Source organism: Acyrthosiphon pisum, chromosome A1 (genome assembly GCF_005508785.2).
Source record: "Acyrthosiphon pisum isolate AL4f chromosome A1, pea_aphid_22Mar2018_4r6ur, whole genome shotgun sequence".
Taxonomy (NCBI): domain Eukaryota; kingdom Metazoa; phylum Arthropoda; class Insecta; order Hemiptera; family Aphididae; genus Acyrthosiphon; species Acyrthosiphon pisum.
Genome location: NC_042494.1, coordinates 43,470,760 through 43,491,070, shown reverse-complemented (window position 1 = coordinate 43,491,070; position 20,311 = coordinate 43,470,760). Strand labels below are relative to the sequence as shown.

General features: G+C 27.1%; 2 protein-coding genes across 6 annotated transcripts in view; one reads left to right on the top strand and one right to left on the bottom strand.

Moving 5' to 3' along the window:
* LOC100160158 (lipase member H-B) overlaps positions 1 to 20,311 on the bottom strand; it is a 103,345-nt gene that overhangs the window by 49,758 nt on the left and 33,276 nt on the right. The gene's annotated exons all lie outside the window — the stretch shown is intronic.
* Positions 20 to 15,490, top strand: LOC100160108 (thiamine transporter 2). 5 transcript variants are annotated; one of them, XM_016802055.2, is made up of 11 exons: positions 43 to 90; positions 209 to 512; positions 1,140 to 1,286; positions 4,535 to 4,705; positions 6,542 to 6,761; positions 9,947 to 10,122; positions 10,813 to 10,962; positions 11,852 to 11,957; positions 13,068 to 13,260; positions 14,242 to 14,383; positions 14,547 to 15,490. In XM_016802055.2, the coding sequence occupies exons 3-11, from the start codon at positions 1,161 to 1,163 to the stop codon at positions 14,646 to 14,648; spliced, it is 1,386 nt and encodes a 461-aa protein (XP_016657544.1). In that variant the 5' UTR covers positions 43 to 90; positions 209 to 512; positions 1,140 to 1,160; the 3' UTR covers positions 14,649 to 15,490. The 5 variants fall into 5 exon arrangements, with proteins under 5 accessions (XP_008180092.1, XP_008180094.1, XP_016657545.1 ...); XM_008181870.3 differs by having other exon boundaries at positions 20 to 356; XM_008181872.3 differs by having other exon boundaries at positions 20 to 500.

Genomic DNA, 20,311 nt, shown 5'->3' with positions numbered 1-20,311 from the left:
TTTCACATTTGTTCCGAACCGCAGTCGCGTAGATCATTTGGACTAGTCGACTCGGTAACTTCTCCCGTGTTAGTTTAGCGCGTGTTCGAGGTAATTCCGGATCACGTGATTTTGTTTTTTTATTATACTTTTTGACTTCTTGTTTATTCAACGCAACTATATATTACTATTGTTTTCGATTTATCAATTGCATATTGATATCCGATAGGTGTACTACAACGTATTATATTATATAATCTCACGGGCAGTCAGGGTGGATTAACATGTCTTACTCGATCACACTTTGAATGTATATATAACAAAAATGGTAGACAAACATCGGAGCAGTTGTGATTGATAGAATCATAAAACAATAAGTGAGTTTACGTACCAACCGATATAAGAAATATATTAGAAAATAATTAGATATTGTAATTGCCGGTTGTGATGTTCGTCTAAAGTTGTTGCTTTTATCGCGATTATCGATAACATTTAAAACGGTTTGATAGTTACTATTATAGGTAGGTATATAGGTGCGTATATATTTTTTAATTTTAATATGTTTGATAAGTCTTTGAACAGTTATATTATAGCCATATTTTATGTTTAAATTTTATCCCGGAATCAGTGTTAAGAACTAAATTTATAAAAATTATCTCTTACATCACTTTTCGATTAGGATTTCGTTACAATATATGAAATATAAACACATACGTACTTCCTTAATTACTATGTTTCCATAAAAAGTCTGTTTTATATGATTTTAATAATATTCACAAATAATATTATTCAATAATTAAATGGGCATTAGTAAAAGTAGTAATACAATTAAGCATAATTTAAAAAAAATATAGTCTTCTAAATAAATATTTCATAATTTATCATCCGAAACTCTTACTTATCATAAGTACCTATTTTATTCATGGCTAGGCTAACAAGAATTCTTGAAAGAGCATAATATTGATTATTTTGATATGACTATTATTATTTGCGTTTAGCATGAAAAATGTTCGACTTACCTTATCATAACTATACGTATACCTAAGTTCATACTGATTTGGAATAAATATTTTTACGTACCTTTACAACACAGAGTACATATTATTATATTAGAGCATAATTACTAATCAATAACTTTCTAATTTAATTTGTATACCTAGGTGTTTTTAAATAGAATAAAAATGGACAATTGGAAGAAAATATCGTTTTTGGTCGGTGTGTTTGCATTCATGAGAGAATTTCGACCCATCGAACCATTTTATGCTGCATACATGACTAGTCCTTACATTAATTGTACTGTGGAACAGGTAATGCTAATGCATACTTAAATTATTTAAATATATATATAAATATTGTTTAATCGTCTTTTAGAGAAAATTAGGTTATACTTCATTTCGACTTGTTCGTTCATTTTTGTTTTTGTGAAAATAAAACCAAAATATATAATTGTTTTGAGGTTCATTGAATTTTTCGTGGATTATTTAAACAATTATATATAGGTAGGTACTCAAAAAAGTTGATTTAATAGGTAGCAATATATATTTTATATGATGTAAAAACATTCGAGAAGTCTTAACATGTTTGTCTTAAGCGTAAGGATTAAAACTATAATCATACGCTCGCACGAGACACATGGTTGCAGGTAAAGTGGTCAGCTCAAAACACTCCTGGACAAAACTAATATTTTATAAAAAAAAAATATAGCATAATATATAACTGAAACTTATTTTATCCACTTATAAAATTCAATAAAATTAGTTTTTCTTAAATCGTAAAAATTGATTGAGTTACTTATGAAACATTTAGTTCTTAATACTTATTATGTTTTAAAGGAGACAATATTGTAAATACATTTTATACAATGGGCTTTCTTCTTTTTATTTGTGTAAGTCATTATTTTTTCACGCGAAAGGACTAAGTACTTAAAATTTTAAAGTAAAGCAAATTGGAGATTCTATTTTTTCATTAATTTCCCTTAGCGTAAAGCAAAACAGTAAATGTCATACAATTGTATTGCTTTATTGTACTTATTCACTGTTTGTTTGTAAATAAATAAATAATAATAATAAAATAATAATTACAATTTATATTTTGTTAGTCATTATACTCATAATACACATATACCAAATATAGCATTATATGAATTCATTATTCTTACGTATATGAGTAATAGGTAACCATTACTTTTAATGATAGCATTATTCAGTAAAAAAATGTAATTGCTGGGAACTGTAGATTTAGAGATGGTAATGGAATTTACCTATCTAATATCTACAATTATTTTTAACTCTAGGGATATAAAAACATTTCAACACCTATTTAAAATGTTCAAAAATGTTTAGTTTAATAGACAAAATAGTCGACAGTGGATAAAAACAAAAAAAATATGATGAAAAAACACAATTGAATAGGTAATTATTTATGTAGGTAGAACATTATAAATTGTCATTATAGTATTGTACTTACGTAACAAATTATTTATAGGCAATAGGCATATAATAGCATTTTAATACAAATTAATTCTATAAGAAATGTAATTAATATTCATATTTAAGTATAATCAATATAGTTCCTGAAATGTCTTTACTTGTTAATCGTATTTTAATTCAAAACATTGTATGATCAATATTTATATTAAATTATTCATTTTATTCAAATAATCTTTTTATAGACACAAATCGTCAAGTAAATTTTTTTGAATCTATTGAATATTATTTTCAATAGTTTAATAAAAATAAAACACAATGTAGTAATTTTGTTTGTTACTCAATTTTAATTGAAACCGTAGATGTTAAATTAAAAACCTGGTAAATATGTTCCACAATAATTACTATAAGCAATTTGTTAATGTCAAATTTAAAAATCCAGCTATATCCTCAGTTCTCTGCCATAATTATTCATACATCATATGAGTATACAACTTGTTTAAATAATCATTTTATTAAAATATTAGTAAAGTTAATTATTTTTACATGTATATAATATTATGTACGAACTAATTATTATTTATATTTTTGTAAACTAAATGATCATAGCTAACTATAATATATTCACTTAACATACATTATTTTATGGGTAACAAATATTTAAATATATAAGCACAGTCATGGTACATTCATTATTTGTGAAATAAAATACTTATCGTAATGATTTATAAAATATTGTATAAAGTTTAAATAATTTTATGAGCCATGGACTGCAGCTGTGTTCTAGAACTTAACCTAACCAGTAACCATAAACCGATTAAACAAATGTATTGATGTGAAGGTATTGAAGAAAGAATAGTGTGTTTAATTTTTCATGGTAATTCTAAATAAAAAATAAAATAATAAAATAGTTAAATTAATATATATATTTAATATTTATTCTGTATTTAATCGATCGATATGAAATTTAAAAAAAACCAAATAAATATGCACTACAAAGACTTATCGAAATTTAATTCATCTCATAAATTCGTTAAACTATATCATATTGAGAACAAATACAGCTAATATGTACCAATTACTTATCTTCATTGGTAAGTAGTTTGAAAGAACAATTGAATTGGTTTTTTTTTATCGAATTATAACAACACTTCTATAAAATCTCAAATGGCACGTGACAAAATGTTAACATCAAATTTTTTTTTAATTCTTTTTTTTTTTAACAAAATCCATAAGTCTTTAAAAAATATTTAGTATTTATCAATGTTAAATACAATCAATGAAAATTTTCAAATATAACTGACATAGTAGTTAATACCTAATTATTATAATGTCGCACATTTACATATCTACAATCAAATATATTGTATATTATATTTAGGTATTATTTATATATTGTATTAATTAACATGATTGTAAACAGGAAATGTATTAATAAAAACTTGAAGATGTGAACTTATAACTACGCCATTTTTTTTTATATACATATTGTCTAAAATCAGAAAATAATAATAATATTCATAATTATTTTATACAACAATGTTAAATTTTATATTTTTATGTTACCTAGGTTTATCTATAAAGTTTAAATAATTGTATGGTCTTGTAAGAAGACTTGCAAATGCATATTAATGATTGTACTAGATTGCCTGCACATCTTTATTGGATATTCATATAAATTACAATATTGAATATACCTAACGTTTGTTTTAAAACAATGAGATTCTGATTTAGTCTAGAAAAGTATATCAATTTTTGATTATATATAATATACAATGAATACCTATTTTTCTCTGTAATTGTTCATATAACTTTTCTCGTACTGTTTGTCTGATCAATAGGCATAACAGTGCAGAAACAATAATTTACAACTGTAGGTATACGTAGTGTCGCAGTTTTTGATTGATACCTACCTACTATTATTAATTACGCATACACATTACACATCTGCGTGCTCTATGCTTTCTATTTTCTTAAGCTCTAGTCCAATCGACAGAAGTTATTAATTAAATTGTATGATATGCGATTACCTACATTATATAGATACCTATATTTTATATAAATTCAATCAATTGTACCTAATACCTACCTAATATATATCTAAAATAAAATTACAATTGCATTTTTAGGTACCAAAAGAGCTCTATGCTGTGGGATCATATTCTATGTTTGTGTTGATTATTATCATATTTTTGGTCACGGATTATGTCAAATACAAACCTGTACTAATCGTCGATGGAATTGGCGGAGTACTTCATTATGTTGCCATAACAAATCGTCCTTCAAAACTCAGAATACAGGTAATTAATTAATTAATTTTATTATGTTGTATTAAATTTTATTACGAATTAAATGTAATTAAACCCGGCATCATTCAGTCATAAATTATGTCTGTCATTACTCATTAGGTAAGCCTCTTTAAATTTTTGATCGCCTTTTCACATATATTGATTAGAGGATTATCTACTTAAATGAAATATGAAATATAGATATTGCAATAAATTGCAGATAATAAAAATACGAAAATATTTACACTTGTTAATTACACGCTAATGATTATGTAATAATCAAGAATCAAAAAAATATTAATAACATTTTTCGTAAACTAAATAAAATACACCTACACCTATATACTTATACATAATAAATGATTTATTATAAATCATAAGCTATTTAATTTTTTAACTTTTTTGAAAGACAACATACATGTTGGGTAGGTACTCAAGTCTCAAACCCGGATTAAGATAATTTGGGGCCCGGGGCCAAACAATTTTAGGGGCCCATAACCATAATCAAAATATTGGTGACCCACAAATCGATATATTTCAGAGACGTTTATATTTTTTATCAATATATTTATAACAATGGTGTCATCAAGTGTACTATACACAATACCTGAAATAATTATTGAAAATGTTTATTATATATAGGTATATTATATTTAATTATTTAAATACTTTGTTTGAAAATCAAAGTTTTTGAACAATGAACATAATATACATAATGAATCAATAAATCATAAATACTATTGTTTTCATGTGTTCTTTATTCTAGTTAATATTCAAAAGTACTTACAATTTATATTAGTTTCATTGATTATATTTTCATTTGAAATACTATCTGTTGCTGTAATATTTGAAATAAATTGGTTTATCGTCACTTTCATCAAAAGAAAAAATCCCGTATTTTGTTGTACTTAAAAGCAGATGTCATTAAAAGATCTTCCTTCTTCTTTTTCTTTTCTGAGCACCGCTTAAATACTTTTTACAGCCACCCATATTCGATTTTTACTTACAAATTATAAGTTGAGAACTTGTATTTGTAAGAAACACAAAAACACTAACCACTGTTAAGTCGTTAAATGTTATTGTGACTTCAACTAAAGGCTGTATGACGTACAAGACTTGCATTGTTTTCATAGAAAAACAACGTAAATTATATTTCAACCGTCGACCATTGTAAATACGTAATCAACGGTATTCGCAGTACCTACTCTGGATTCCTATAAATCCCATTTCCTCACCATTATTGTTCTGCTAAAAATAGTCGATATTACGATAGCCTAATAATAATAAAATAATTATTCATTATCGATATAATTAGCCTATAGGAAAAGTTAATGAATTGTATCCCAATATTTCTGATTAAAAAAAAAAATCGTTCTATCCGTCACAGGGGCCCACTATTGTTTGATATCCGTAGGCCCGGGTCCATGGCCTCCTCTGCCCACCCTAATCCGGGCCTGTAGGTACTGTTAAAATATTATAAAAATACACGAAATTTCACGGTATATAACAGGCTTGAAAAATAAATGATAATTATAGATACTGGATATCTAAACCCCTTAAATGTAAAAGTCATAACATTTTGGATTTCATTGTATGGGTGGATGAATTATAAATATTAATAATATATTTTACAGAAAAATATTGTAAACTAATCGTCTTATACTCATTTATATATGTTTTAACACTTAATTTAGCTAAAATTAAAATTAAAATTATTTTTATAAAAAATAAGGTCTATTTAATATTATATTAATAGCTGGTAGTGATTCGGCTGAATACCACAACGGATTGATATAGTTGATTAGTATATATATAGGTACTTTATCAATATTATTTTTTTTTTTACAGTTTGGACAGGCGTTTTATGGCTTCTTTTTTTCCGCTGAAGTTGCTTTATTTGGATACTTATATGCAATGGTGGAAGAAAAAGAATTTTATCAAAAAATAACTGGTCACGCGAGAGCTGCAACATTGACGGGAAAATTCTTTTCGTCGTGTTTGTCCCAAATTCTAGCCACCACTTATGGAACTCCTCCGTTCAACGCTCTCGTGTATATGTCTATTTTCGGTAAATATATCAATTTCGTTTACACATATGTCGATAGATTCATTCGGTTCTAGTCATTGGCGCAACTAGGGGGAGGGGTCCTTAGCACCCCCTAAAAAATCGTCAGGTGTTAGTCCCATTGAGTCACAAAAAAACCTGGAGCTTAAGCACCCCCTAGTTCAAATGTCTAGTTGCGCCAATGGTTATGGACTATAGTAAACGTTTTGAATGTATGAAAATGAATCTGTCAATCATATATTATTATTTATTATATTATAGTGTATTGTGTATATTATAGATATAGGTACGATAAACATAACATCAACATGTATATGAACATAATAATGATGGTACATTAGTACATAGGTAAAGCAACAGTGCGTTTAAAAAAAGTTTTAATTATAAATAAACACATTTTATAACGTTACAACATTTGAACGTTCATTATTTTTTATCATATTCACATTGAGTAGTGTACCTATCAAATAAAAATATGAAATAAAAATTAAATATATAAAAGCTTGATATTTTGTCCACTTCACGGCAAATCATTGAATCTTATATTTGTTTTTGGTGATCTCTGTTCTAATGTAACAAATATGGTCATATGGAGTAAACAAATAATAATAATACGGTTTATCACATAGGTAGGTATTGCAAAATTAACATAATACTATTTATTTATTTTTAATGTTTGGGCACCATTGCTACTGTGACACGAAATCGTTACCATGGCAACTGTAGAAATCAGAAAAATAAATGTTGTATCCAGTATTTAAAGTAAATTAGTATTGAAGAATTAAGATTTTCAATAAAACTTTTTAAAATAGTATTTCAATTTTAGGCATTATCCATTATAGAGCTCTACATATATGACAATTTAAAATGGACTAAGCATTCTTAAATAAGTTTGATTGTTTACCTAATAACAAAAAATAACTGAAATACAATACAAATGTAATATACGAGTAAAGATCTCCACACACTGCAGAGGTCTGATGTAGCGGTGGCGGTGGTGGTAGCGGGGTACGGCAAAATGAGTACGGACACAATTTTACCACCATGGCCAATACAAATGAATTTTACCGCCATCGCTGCAGTGTGTGACGACCTTAAAGTAGTTAAACCTAATCATAAGATAATTTGCAATCATGTCAAATTGTGTGTAAAAATATTTTAGCACAAAACATATACAAATTAAATTATGTAAAGGTTGTATTTATGTAAATTACTAAAAGTTGACAATTTAAGTATTTTGGCCTGCAGTAGGTAAAAATATAACTAAATAGTTATATATTAATTGTTAATTGTTTAATGCTTCGTTATTGGAGGAAAAAATTTTTCAAAAAATAATTATTTAGTTTATTTATACTATTTATTTCTTTTATTTATAACAATACAACAGTATTAAAATAAAACCACATTACAATAAATTAGAATATATTATGAACACCTATATGAATACCTATATGAATAATATATAATATCAGTTACTATATTGGCATATTAAATAATAAATTGTAATACTGGCATGGTTTCAATTTGTTCTACAAATTTGCACACATTTTTACTAAACAAAATTAAAATAATACATTGTCATGTTAGTTATTTTTACGAATTTAATTATAATTTTTGAGTAAATGATGGCCCATCTTTCAGACATATATTATTTATTTATGGTAAACACGCAGTGTTTTTGATTTAAAAAAATCTCAGCTAATTTTAATTTACGAAATGCACCTATCATATTATAATGTTACAGATAAATCTAATATGGAGATTTCGTAAATACGTAGAATACAATAGAAAGCAAAAGCATTTAATTGTATGATTCATTATCATGATATATTTTTTAAACACGTTCATATGGTTTACCTAATTTAAAAAAGTGTACTGCTCAAATTAGGTGTAAGTAAAATATTGATCGTATGCAATTTATTTATGTATGGCATTTGATTACATTTACGAACCATCAGTGCATCCATTTATTTGTGTACCTACCTACGTCAAAGATAAAATCAGCTGTAATAATATAGGTAATAACAGTTTTTATAACATGTATGATTATCTTAGCTTCGTACATCAATTTTAAAGTATAATATTATATTAATACTGGATTGATTCGTTAGTAGTGAACATAATATTAATTAATAATACTCACGATAATATCATATTCTTATAGTAGGTATACCTACTTATTTATTATTTTCATGGCAATATATTTTGGTCTTATCACGTATTCTTGGTCCTCGCAACCTCGGTAATTGATAATTTGATATTAAGGTATAGGCAATACTGTAATTATAGGTATAACGTATATGTATGTATTACTTATATATACTACACGTCTTGTCTGAATAATATACCTACTATAAAATAGTTCATAAGTTTTAGTAAGTTCGATTAATGTTTAATTACCTAGTTCATTTAATTTATTTAATATATTAATAAAGTGCAAGTTTGGTTATGAATTTATGATTACTGAATGCTATAAATTATGTTTAAATAATGAACACCATAACAATATTATGTATTTCTGTGCGCATGTTTAATTTAAAAACATATATTAATCGATGTCTTTTTGCAACTTTATAAAATTTAAAGGTAAGATTATTATCCAGACAATGACATAGGCTTTTTATTATGTTTTAATTTTAAAGCGAGTTATGAGTATTTTAAGATGTACAAACAGTTTACAATTTTAAAATACTCATAACTTCTATGTCATTGTCTAGATAATAGTCTTACCTTTAAATTTTATAAGAGCTCAATTCGCTCTAGTTTTTAAACTAACGGAGATAAATGTGTTCTGCTGAGCGTAAAAGTTGCTATGTTACGCATTTGTAAGACACAGACAAGAAACGTCACTGTAACGTTCTCTTAAATAGGGTTTTTCTAGTTTATATTAGCTTAGGTAATTTGTATAGGTACCTACTTAATATTTTTATTACAAATCTTTTCTCAACAATCGCAAAAATTAACGAATTATTCATTTATTTTGATAGAATAATGAACTACCTATCATAATGTACTATCATAATATACTTATACTTATACTTATACCTATCATAATATACTTAAATACTAAGAAAGTTATTTATATGGAACTGTTAATCTTAATTGTATTATTTATATATTTATGTGTGATGATAATATGTTCTTATTATTTCCACTGTGTTTGCTAACATTTCGTCTTATATTTATAGGTATGTCATCTACGACCATATGGGCGATTTTCTTACCACCAGTTAAAAATAGTCTTTACTTCCCCAATAAGAAAAAAATTGAAGAAACATCAATGGGACAATCCACCGTCACCATATATAACCCACAAAAGCATAAAGATTCTCAGGTGAGCATTGAAGCAGCTTCCAATCAGGAGGTATGTAATGTAAGGGATTAGAGTGATTTAAAAAAAAATTAAAGTGTTATAAAGCGACATGTACATTGTACCTATATGTAGGTAATATACAAACACGGCGTAGAATCGTTTAATATTATTATATTGTAATAAATATTAATTGATAATTTTTGGCGTACCTATAACTACTTCAACTGAATATTTATTTTATAACATAACTAGGTTCCAATAACGGTTGATTGACGGAACTGTCGGAACTGATGAGTTTATAAAATAACGACTATATGTCTATATAAAACCTTAAGCATCTCATATAATAATATAAAAATAAATAATTTTTTTTTTTATAATAACTACCAAAATGTATTGATTATTGTCTATTATTGGCTGCTGATAGGACTGTAGCCCTCTCCAAAATTTTAGGAAAATATATAAATGCATTCAGACTTCAGTGTTCTATAAAGTTTGTAGAACACTGAAATCATTTAACAATTAGTATAAACGTAGGCATTCTTATTGAGTATAGATAGTACTATCTATGCTCAATAGCCAATGGTATTACGTAAGATATAACCGTGTAAGTAAAATTGTAATTTATATGTATAGGTTTGATACGAAAATCTAAAATGTTAAACACCCCCCCCCCCCCCCCCCCGTAATAATATCTCGGCAACGCCATTCACTGTCATCATATATTGTGTATATTTATAGAAAATCGACAATCCCGAAAATAACAGCGTCGTGGAACCAGAAGACAGTGTGATCAGTACGCTGTACAAAGATTTTAAACAATCGTATTCCGACCCATACGTCCGTAAGCTCTGTTTTTGGTGGGCAGTGGCGATGGGTGGTTACTTACAGGTCAGTATGTATTATATACATTACCTATGTATAATCTTATAGAACGAATAACAGCACATACTTTTATTTTATACACACTATTGTATAGTATAGAAGTCCGTGTGAATAACTCAACGCACGTACCTATACCTATATACACAAATAGAACCGCCGATGTTTAACAAAATATTAAGTCCATATAATTGTGATATTGTAACTTAAATTGTACTTTCCCATCTCTTAAAAACCTAATTATTTACGCCGTCACCCAAACGGCCAAGACATTTTGTTTTGTTACCTTTAGTAAATCGGTGTTCATTAATTTAAATTTTTTATTTTTACATACTCCTTTGGGTGAACTCGAACATTACATTACATTTGTATGGCCTTCAAAACTTTCTGAATTCCTAAAGTAGCTCCCCAAAAATATTAATTGGTGATTCCTGAATTACACGATGTAAGATTAAAAAGATTATAAGATAATATTTATTTTCTTCACTATCCTGGGATTTTAACAGCTATTGCAGCTGCAACTTGCAATTTGACACAACCACCTTACTTAAATAATATCTCAGCGACACACATACCAGCTATTTCATCATTGGCTTGACCCCTATATTAAGTACACACACAATATATTATAATATACCAAGGGTGGTTCCTGGGGGGCCTAGAGACCACACCCCCCAAGGCCCAAAACACATATTTCTAAATAGAAGACTTGAATTTGTGTTGTAAAAATTGTTGTTTTGTATTTGTTATTATAAGTTTTGTGAAAATTATAACTATCAGCCTCCCCCAACTAAGTCTCTGGAACCGCCCCTATAATATACATGTTATAATGTAATATAATATAATATGCTACACTATAGTAGCTCATTATCAAAACCTCATAAACATTATTATACAGGTGTACGCGTACATAAATGTGCTCTACTCGTACGTGTTGGAAGAAAACGAAGACACGGAGTTTACTCTATATAACGGCGCGGCGGAATCTCTCAACACGCTCATTGGTATGTAAAGTAAAATTTAATTTAAATTAATGTACAAAGTCCAGGTGCAATCGGAATAATTTTTAAATTTTTTGATGGATTTGTATGGCCGTACAGAAGTGGGAACGTCGGGTTGCGCTGGGATGCGGTTTTGTTGTTTTTTGTTGTTTTAATGAATCCGATAATAAATTAAAATTAATTTAACCCCCCCCCCCCATGTGGCAAATTGATTGTGCACTGAAATAAAATAGTTAATCCAAAACATATATACAACAAATTTGTGTAACCGACTGATCTTTTTAAAGCAAGACCTTCATTCTTTCTAATTATAAAGTTATTAAAGTTTTTGAAAATATTTTATTTATATGATTTTAAATCGTTAAAAAAACAAAATATTTGTTTTATTGTTATAATTTTTTAATGAAAACAAGCATTTAATTTCTTTATTCCAAAGCAAAATATTTTTTGAAGTGCTTACTTTAATACAATAAATCGAATTTCAAACGAGTAGTTTATGAGTTATAATTTATAAGTATTTAAAGTTTTAAAGGTCGGAGTGGAGTGATGCAGAGGTAGGTAAGTCCCCACAAAACGTTAGACCACTACGAGTGCTCATCTAAGCTTAAATATTTATAACTACTAATAAACTATTTGTCCAAAAATTGGTTTTTATTCATCGAAATACTCCAAATAATATTCTGCTTTTCTAAAATTAGAATTGTATGTTACCATACAAATATATTAAAACTTTAAAAAATAATAACGATAAAAAACAGAAAAAATGTTGTTTTGTAACGTCTTAACGACAGACATTTCAATAAATACGATACAATGATTCATCTATATGAACATTTTCAATTAATATTTATTTGAAAATACATTCGTGAGTATCAGCTTATATGCATATACATTTACACACAGCAACACCACTGGTCGAAACGTAATAACTAATAAGTTAATAACTTTACAATAAAATGTATTGTAAAAGTGACGACTTATGCGTATAGGTATACCTCGCCGCTTACGTAAGCTATATTCGAGTTTTTCTAAATATAATAAATTAATGTAGCACCTATACAATATATATAATACAGGAAAATTACTTTTATTGAATAATGTTATTTTTTTCAGGTGCCTTTTCCGCGTTCGCTATAAGCAAGGTAAATTGGAATTGGTATTCTGTTGGCGACATTTTCTTCGCCGTTGGATCTATTATCGCCGCCGGCGTGTTATTGTGCTGCGTTTACTGCCGAAATTTGTGGTACATCTACGCATTCTACATCATCTACGGAATGATGTATCAGACTATGTTGACTATTGCCGAGTGAGTTTATTCACTGTATTTAATGCGTATTTGAAAACAGTTTTACGATATTAAGTTAAACATATTATGGGACTTTTAACCATTTAAAATATAGCAAGGGTGATGGGTACTCTGCAGACACTACTTTCCTCAGGTACCAAATATAAAGGTGACCAGAATTTCCAACAAATGCTTGAGGGCGCCTCGAGGACCGCTGAGATGGTGGGTTGCACATGTACAATATTTTACGTCAAAACCTGCAGTTTTCTGATAGCTAAATAATGACGAAATTAATCTTTCCATACATTTATTATACATATTATAAGAGTGTATATGACTTTATATATTACATAATATTGTATATCTATCTCCTATGTGAGTGACGTATACCTTATGTAAATACGTAATACAGTAATACACTAATACCAGTAAATAGCGAGGTAAATAGTAATGCTTCTGTCTTTTAATATATTATATAGTAATATAGTATTATTCTAGCAGGCATCAGGAACCATGTGTTATGTGTATTGTGTAAATTATGAAACATTAAGTACCTACCTATATAAAATACCTAATCTTCTGATATCTGACAACCATTATAATAGCTGACATTATATATACCACAACTCATTATATTATCGGCTAGTTGTCATAAAAATGCATTCTACCCTTTTCAACCGGATGCATATGAATAATTATAAACCGTACTCGAGTCATACCTACTATTTAATAACTATATGCATATATATTTATTAACTTAAAATTAAATCTTCCAAATCGATATGGTCAAAATTTGATTTACCTGTGCCAAAATATTATTGCAGGTATCGAATAATCTATTATGTAGGTACCTATTATTATTATTTTATACATCGAACGAATTCAAATTCATTGCACGGACGCACTACGGGAGGGTCAATAAAATTACAACTAAAGTTAAAAAGAATAATTTCAAGTTAATTAAATAGGTACCTACAAGTGTTTGATAATTTTAATTTTCAGGTCCGAAGTCGCCAAACGATTAAATAAAAAATGTTATGGATTGATTTTTGGATTTAATACTTTTATCGCTGTATGCATTAATACTATTATTATATTTGGAGTGATTCAAGGCCATTTTATTAAGATCAACATAGCACAACAAGTAATACACAAATATAATAATATACGTTATTTTTTAGATAGATAAGAACTACCTATACATCTTTGTTGTTGACAATTCTTAATCTTAAATTAAATTGTATTAAACTGTATTCTTTAGATAATTAAAGATATAATATCTATTAAAAACTGATTTTATTTTTCAGTTTTTGATATACACCGTGCTGTACGCATTACTAGCGTTATTCTTTTTCGGCTCTTCTGTTTTGAAAATGTTCAAAGACGAAGGAATCGTAGAATACAACTGAAGTCTGACACGTGTCCGTCCTATTAATGAACTAGATATATTTTCTCTTGAACAAAAGTAATTTTGCGAACAAATGGACTTAATACGAATATTATGTATACAAGTATAAATTAAGTATTTTAAGAAGACAATGTGTGGTGTATGCTGTATGTGTTATTAAGTATATTCACCATAGCCTAACCTTATTGATATATAATATTTATATTCTTATTCACGAACAGTTGTAAATTATTTATTCAAATTATACAAGATGGTCCACCAAAATTGCTATCTTCCATTTTTGTCTTTAATATGTAATGAATTTATTTAAATTTTGATTTTTAGAATTTTCAAGTATAATTAAGGTCTATATTTTAAAATACAGGGCAATACATACTTTTTACAAATAAGAACCTTCGTTTTAATTGTTAGTTGTTAAGAAAATTATTCTTTTTAAATGTTGATGTAAATATAAGCAAGATATGTGATATATGGGACCTATGATGATTAAAAAATTATAATAATCAATATTAATTTATTGCAAATTTATAATTGTTCAAATTTTAATTTAGATGATTCAAAATATTCAAGAAGTTAGTGTCATTATATGACATAAAATCTATGTGGGTACTTCAAAATAGTATCTATAAGAATGCTTATGAATTACAAAAATCATAAATTGAATAAATTGATTATTTAATGATAAAAAAGGAATTATGCTTGATAAATTACTCTGTAGGTTTATTAACTAAAAACATCATTATGTGTATACCAATTATTATTATTATTATTATTTTAATTGTTAATTATTATTATACCATGTATATTTGTAAAAATAAAACTGTTATTATTCTTTATAATGAACATAAAGTACAGTATATTATATTTATTTTGGCGATTCAATTTCATATTAACATTATATTGTGTAATGTGTCCAAAGTTCAACTGATTTTTTTCCATTTATATTTAATTGACAACACCTCAATACCTATGTGATTCACCATATCAAAAAAAAAAAAAAAAACGTTATCGACAAGTTTAAGATAAAAATGAAATAGTACCTATATGCCGTACAAAATCAAAGATCCATCTATCTAAGATATCTTAAAATCACAAGGCTAACATGAACAAGACCAATGTAGACATCGACAAATATTTTGTCGACTTTTAGCGTGTTCGAAAGTATTTTACATTTGAACAGCCATACAAATTGCAAAATCGGTAATTTGGCTACTTATACAAATGTAATAGGAATAGTGTTTTAAACTTATATGATTCAGCCAGTCATCACTCATCATCATCAATTATACACAATATTATTATTCTAAATAAATGTTTTTTCGAAGCTTTTTTGCTAGATTTGTACAATAATAAATCGGTAGGTACAAAATACATCAGTCATCAAGGTTAAGCTTAGTTAAGGAAAATTACATCAGTACTTGAAATAAAGCTAAAATTTCGAAATGTAGTATGAACTTGAAGCGATATATTTGTTATTATTGAACTTCACAAGAACACGCCATCGTCATAATTCAAGCATAATATGTAAGTACCTACAATGAACATACCTTTAATCAGCGCCGTAAACCTGTAACTATACCCTCTGTGGCGCCCCTGGAAAATCTTATTTCGGCCCTTATTTTTGTTTAGTTTTATTGGTATAATAATTTTTATAATATTATTACATTACAGTCTTACGTTTTAATCAAAATACTGCTATATTTTTTAAACTATTGAGTCATTATAGTTAATGAGTTATAATAGACTATTGATATGTAAGTCTTAAATTACAAGAAATTAAAAAAAAACCTAATTATGTTATATGCAGTACAATATTATACAATAAATTATTCTCATTTCTCATTAATATTAAAATTGTATCTTTCTATAACCTTATATTATCAGAAAAATCTAAATTATTGTAAACACCGTGTATTTAAGAATTTGAAAATACCTACATTTAAATGAAAAAAGCGGGTAAGTGGATGTCGCTCTGCTGTACAGTAGGTTACAAGTGGGTCAATGTATAATGGATTTTATTAAACTTGAATTCAATGATATAATATCATTGTATAAGAAAAACGATTCTGAGCGGAGATGGTTTGTCAGTCTGGATTTTTTATATTGTTATTATTTGTTATAGCCCGCAAGTAGAATTAATATTATAATATTATAATTTTTTATTCGTTGCTATGGTGATATACAAAGCGTTAGAAATTAAACTCCCATTTTTAGCGTTTTTTCGTAATTTGTTGGTATAGTTTTTCCCGTGGCATTGAATAACTATTGAGAAAATTGAAAAATGACCTGTCTAAAGTACCATTTTGATCAAATTTTATAAAAGATAAGGTACTATAATATGTTGAAATCGAAGCACTCGTTCTAGTATAAACTTTCTTTATTTTGTAACTGACTTTTTTCTATCTCATCCAACCAAAGCACTGCAAGCCTTGCTTTTTGAGGGGTGTTTCAATTTTTTTTATTTTCATAACTATTTTGTATATTATACTTTAATGACGTTATACATTATTATGTATAAACTCTATGTCGTATATAAAATTGATATTATACTATGTTGGCTAGTACCTAAATAAACATACATAATATGTATAATATATTAATAGAGTGCTGGCTATAAATATTATTATTATTATTACTATAGGAAGCTGGTGAATATATTGTTTGTTGTTGACGACGATTGTGTCTAAATATACTGAGTAAATCGTATATATTATCGAATGTTTAATCGAATAGAATATTGTAATATTTTGACAATGAAATTATGAATTATTTTAATAATTTATCCAGTAAGTTTTTATCTTTTTTAAGTTTGGTTTTTTATATAGCATTTAAAGTAAAGTAATGTTTTCAATTAACTTATTTTTTTCCTTGACTTAAAATAGCTGCCAACACAGTACTTAGCGCGCTAAGTGAAGTGAAATTCTGTCAACCGACAAAAGAGATTGTAGTTTGCCAAAGGTAAAGTTGTAGTTAAATTCTATTTTACTTGTTTTAATATTAGTTAACGCGAGTAGTTAAAATCAGTTATGGAATAATAGGTGCACTTGGATGGATTCGATAATCCAGTTTTATTCAAAACACGGTTTTAGTTAAATAATTTACTGTCGGAAAGCCCATATGCTCGTCATATTATATTTATCATTTGTTCGAGACTAAATTCCTTTCAAATTTCAAATCCTATGACCACTTTATCGTAATAAATATTAAAATTCATAGGCGTTACTTATACTTGTGAAACAGTGCATTTTGCTATTCATCTGCTTGTCGAGACCGGATTTAAAATACCAATAATAATAATGCTAATATAATATATAAAAACAACATATATTATTATAATAATTTAAAAATATAAATGAAAAGAACGAATTCGGTAAATCTAATAAATAAAAATCACATACCTATATCACAACGTCCTAGGTTTATGTTGTATTGTTAATGTTGTAATTTTGCTAAAATCACTGTATCTTTTAGTATAAGTACCGCTAGTATTATTAGGTACCTATGCAAACTCTAAAAATTTTAAATATTTTAAATATTATATCAGGTTTATAAAATGTTTGGTATTTTAAGTATTAGATTAAGATTTTAACTCATTAGGGTTAACTATTATTTTTTAATTAAAACAAGAAAATCAAAATAAATTTGTGTAAAAACTGGTGTCACGTAAATATTTCCGTTTTACTGCTGTTCTTCGTTACCTACCTAATTCTTTCCTGTTATTAATAAAAGTATGAACTAGAATCTAGACCAAACGGCATACATTTTACCAAAAACTAACCTGAATGTTTATAAATGATTGTACCTAATTATCTTCTCCTCGAAAATATTATATAAGTCAAAATTGATATCATACAAATTCATCAGTCTTAATACATTAGATGACAAAATTATTTTTAAATGTTTTTAATCTTTTGATTGTATCATTTACAATTTGAGTATGTCATAAGTGTTAACCTTAAATTTTTTTCTTTCGATCTATTTTATTGTAATGATAACTTATATAAAATGTTTAAGCACATTTTCGTAAAAAAAAAAAAATAATAAATTGTATTTTGTACGCATTGGAAAATAATAAAATTAGTGTGCTGTGTGCATGTAACAATAGCTTTTAAAAATTCTACATAAGGTTCTTTTTTTATTATATTATTAAATGTATCAAAAGTTTAATTTTAATTTTACATGGATAATGGATATAATATTTTATGTATATTTATTAAATATTTAATTGGGACACAGAGTGGCCGAGCGGATTAAGGCGTCGGTTCGATTCCGGCCGCGGGTGGTATTTTTCTTCGGGCAAGTCACAGTGTCCGGAGAGAAGTGCCAACATCCGCCACCCGGACGTGGCATTTATACACTACACGGTGCACCGTTGTGGTATGTATATCTTGGTAACACGATTATACCGCCCCTGTGCGAGTCACTCGGTACCGTCGCCACATGGCGAAAATTCGGTGGGTGTAGTCCGTCTGAAACGTCGTCGTATGAGTCTATAGACTCTCCTGACACGTGTTGATGCTTAGACGTCAGAGTAATTTAAGTGTCCCTAATTTACCTATGTACGTATGTAGCATGTACTATGTAGGTATATGCAAATAATTAAATTAAAAACTTTAGATATGAAATTTATTCTATTTAACGAGTTTCTCTATAATATCGAACTTCTTTTGTTCCCCATAATGGCCCATATGATTTCGTTATTTAGAACTATGGAAGTTTCACTGTATCAAACTTCAAAATAAGTAACGAACTGTTTTAAACTGTTTAGGGCAGGGAACCGCGGATTTCTCATTTCTGAACACCGGAACTGGAACCGGAACCAAAAGCTTTTAAACACCGGTTAAAAAACCGTAACCGTAACCTAAGACCTTAGTCACAGTTTTTTTTTATTAGCATTTAAAGTTCAAAAATTGACAAAATATGTAAAAATCACGAAAATTAGCAAATTATTTTGAGTTAAGAATACGTAAAAAATTTTCTTTTTAAAATGTATTACAAGATTCCACATAATATTATCTACCTTTATCAAAAAAAAAAATGTCTACAAGAAAGTCAAATTAAATTTTTATGAGCGTTTGAAATTCATATTTTTACAACATTTGATATTCGCTCGATTTCTCATGTGACGATTTTCTTATTTTATTGTAATTAAAAAACGAATGACTGTAGATACTTAAAAATTTCACTGAATCTTTATATTATATATATATATATTTTCTATATACGATAAAATTTTGAAAATAATTTAACTCTTTTTGAGCTGTTTACGGACATGGTCAGGTTTCAATTTTTTTAGTTTTTTTTTTCTATAAATATCAATAAAGTTTTATCTGTTGAGCCAAAAAGTGTAAAAATTTAATACAAGGCTCCTGATAAATTGTTACAATAGCAGTTGAAAAATATTAAAAATACAAAGGCACAATTTTTTTTTATAAGCATTTAAAGATCGAATTTTGACAAAATTTATTAAATGTAAAATTGAATAATTATTTTGTATAGTTAAAAATTCAATTCATATTTCAATGTTCAACTTTTTTATCTAAGGATTGAATATTTTAAACAAGATTGGACATAAGTGATTAATTCTGTTACACAAAAATCTAAAAAATACATTTACACAGTGTATTTTATAGTCATTTTAAGTTCAAATTTGGACGAAATTAC

Excerpts from the sequence above, each read along its gene's own strand:
- LOC100160108 (XM_008181870.3), top strand. The coding sequence starts at position 1,161 with ATGGACAATTGGAAGAAAATATCGTTTTTGGTCGGTGTGTTTGCATTC. Across the intron at positions 10,963-11,851 it reads CGATGGGTGGTTACTTACAG|GTGTACGCGTACATAAATGT; the intron begins GTCAGTATGTAT and ends ATTATTATACAG. Across the intron at positions 13,261-14,241 it reads ACTATGTTGACTATTGCCGA|GTCCGAAGTCGCCAAACGAT; the intron begins GTGAGTTTATTC and ends TTTAATTTTCAG.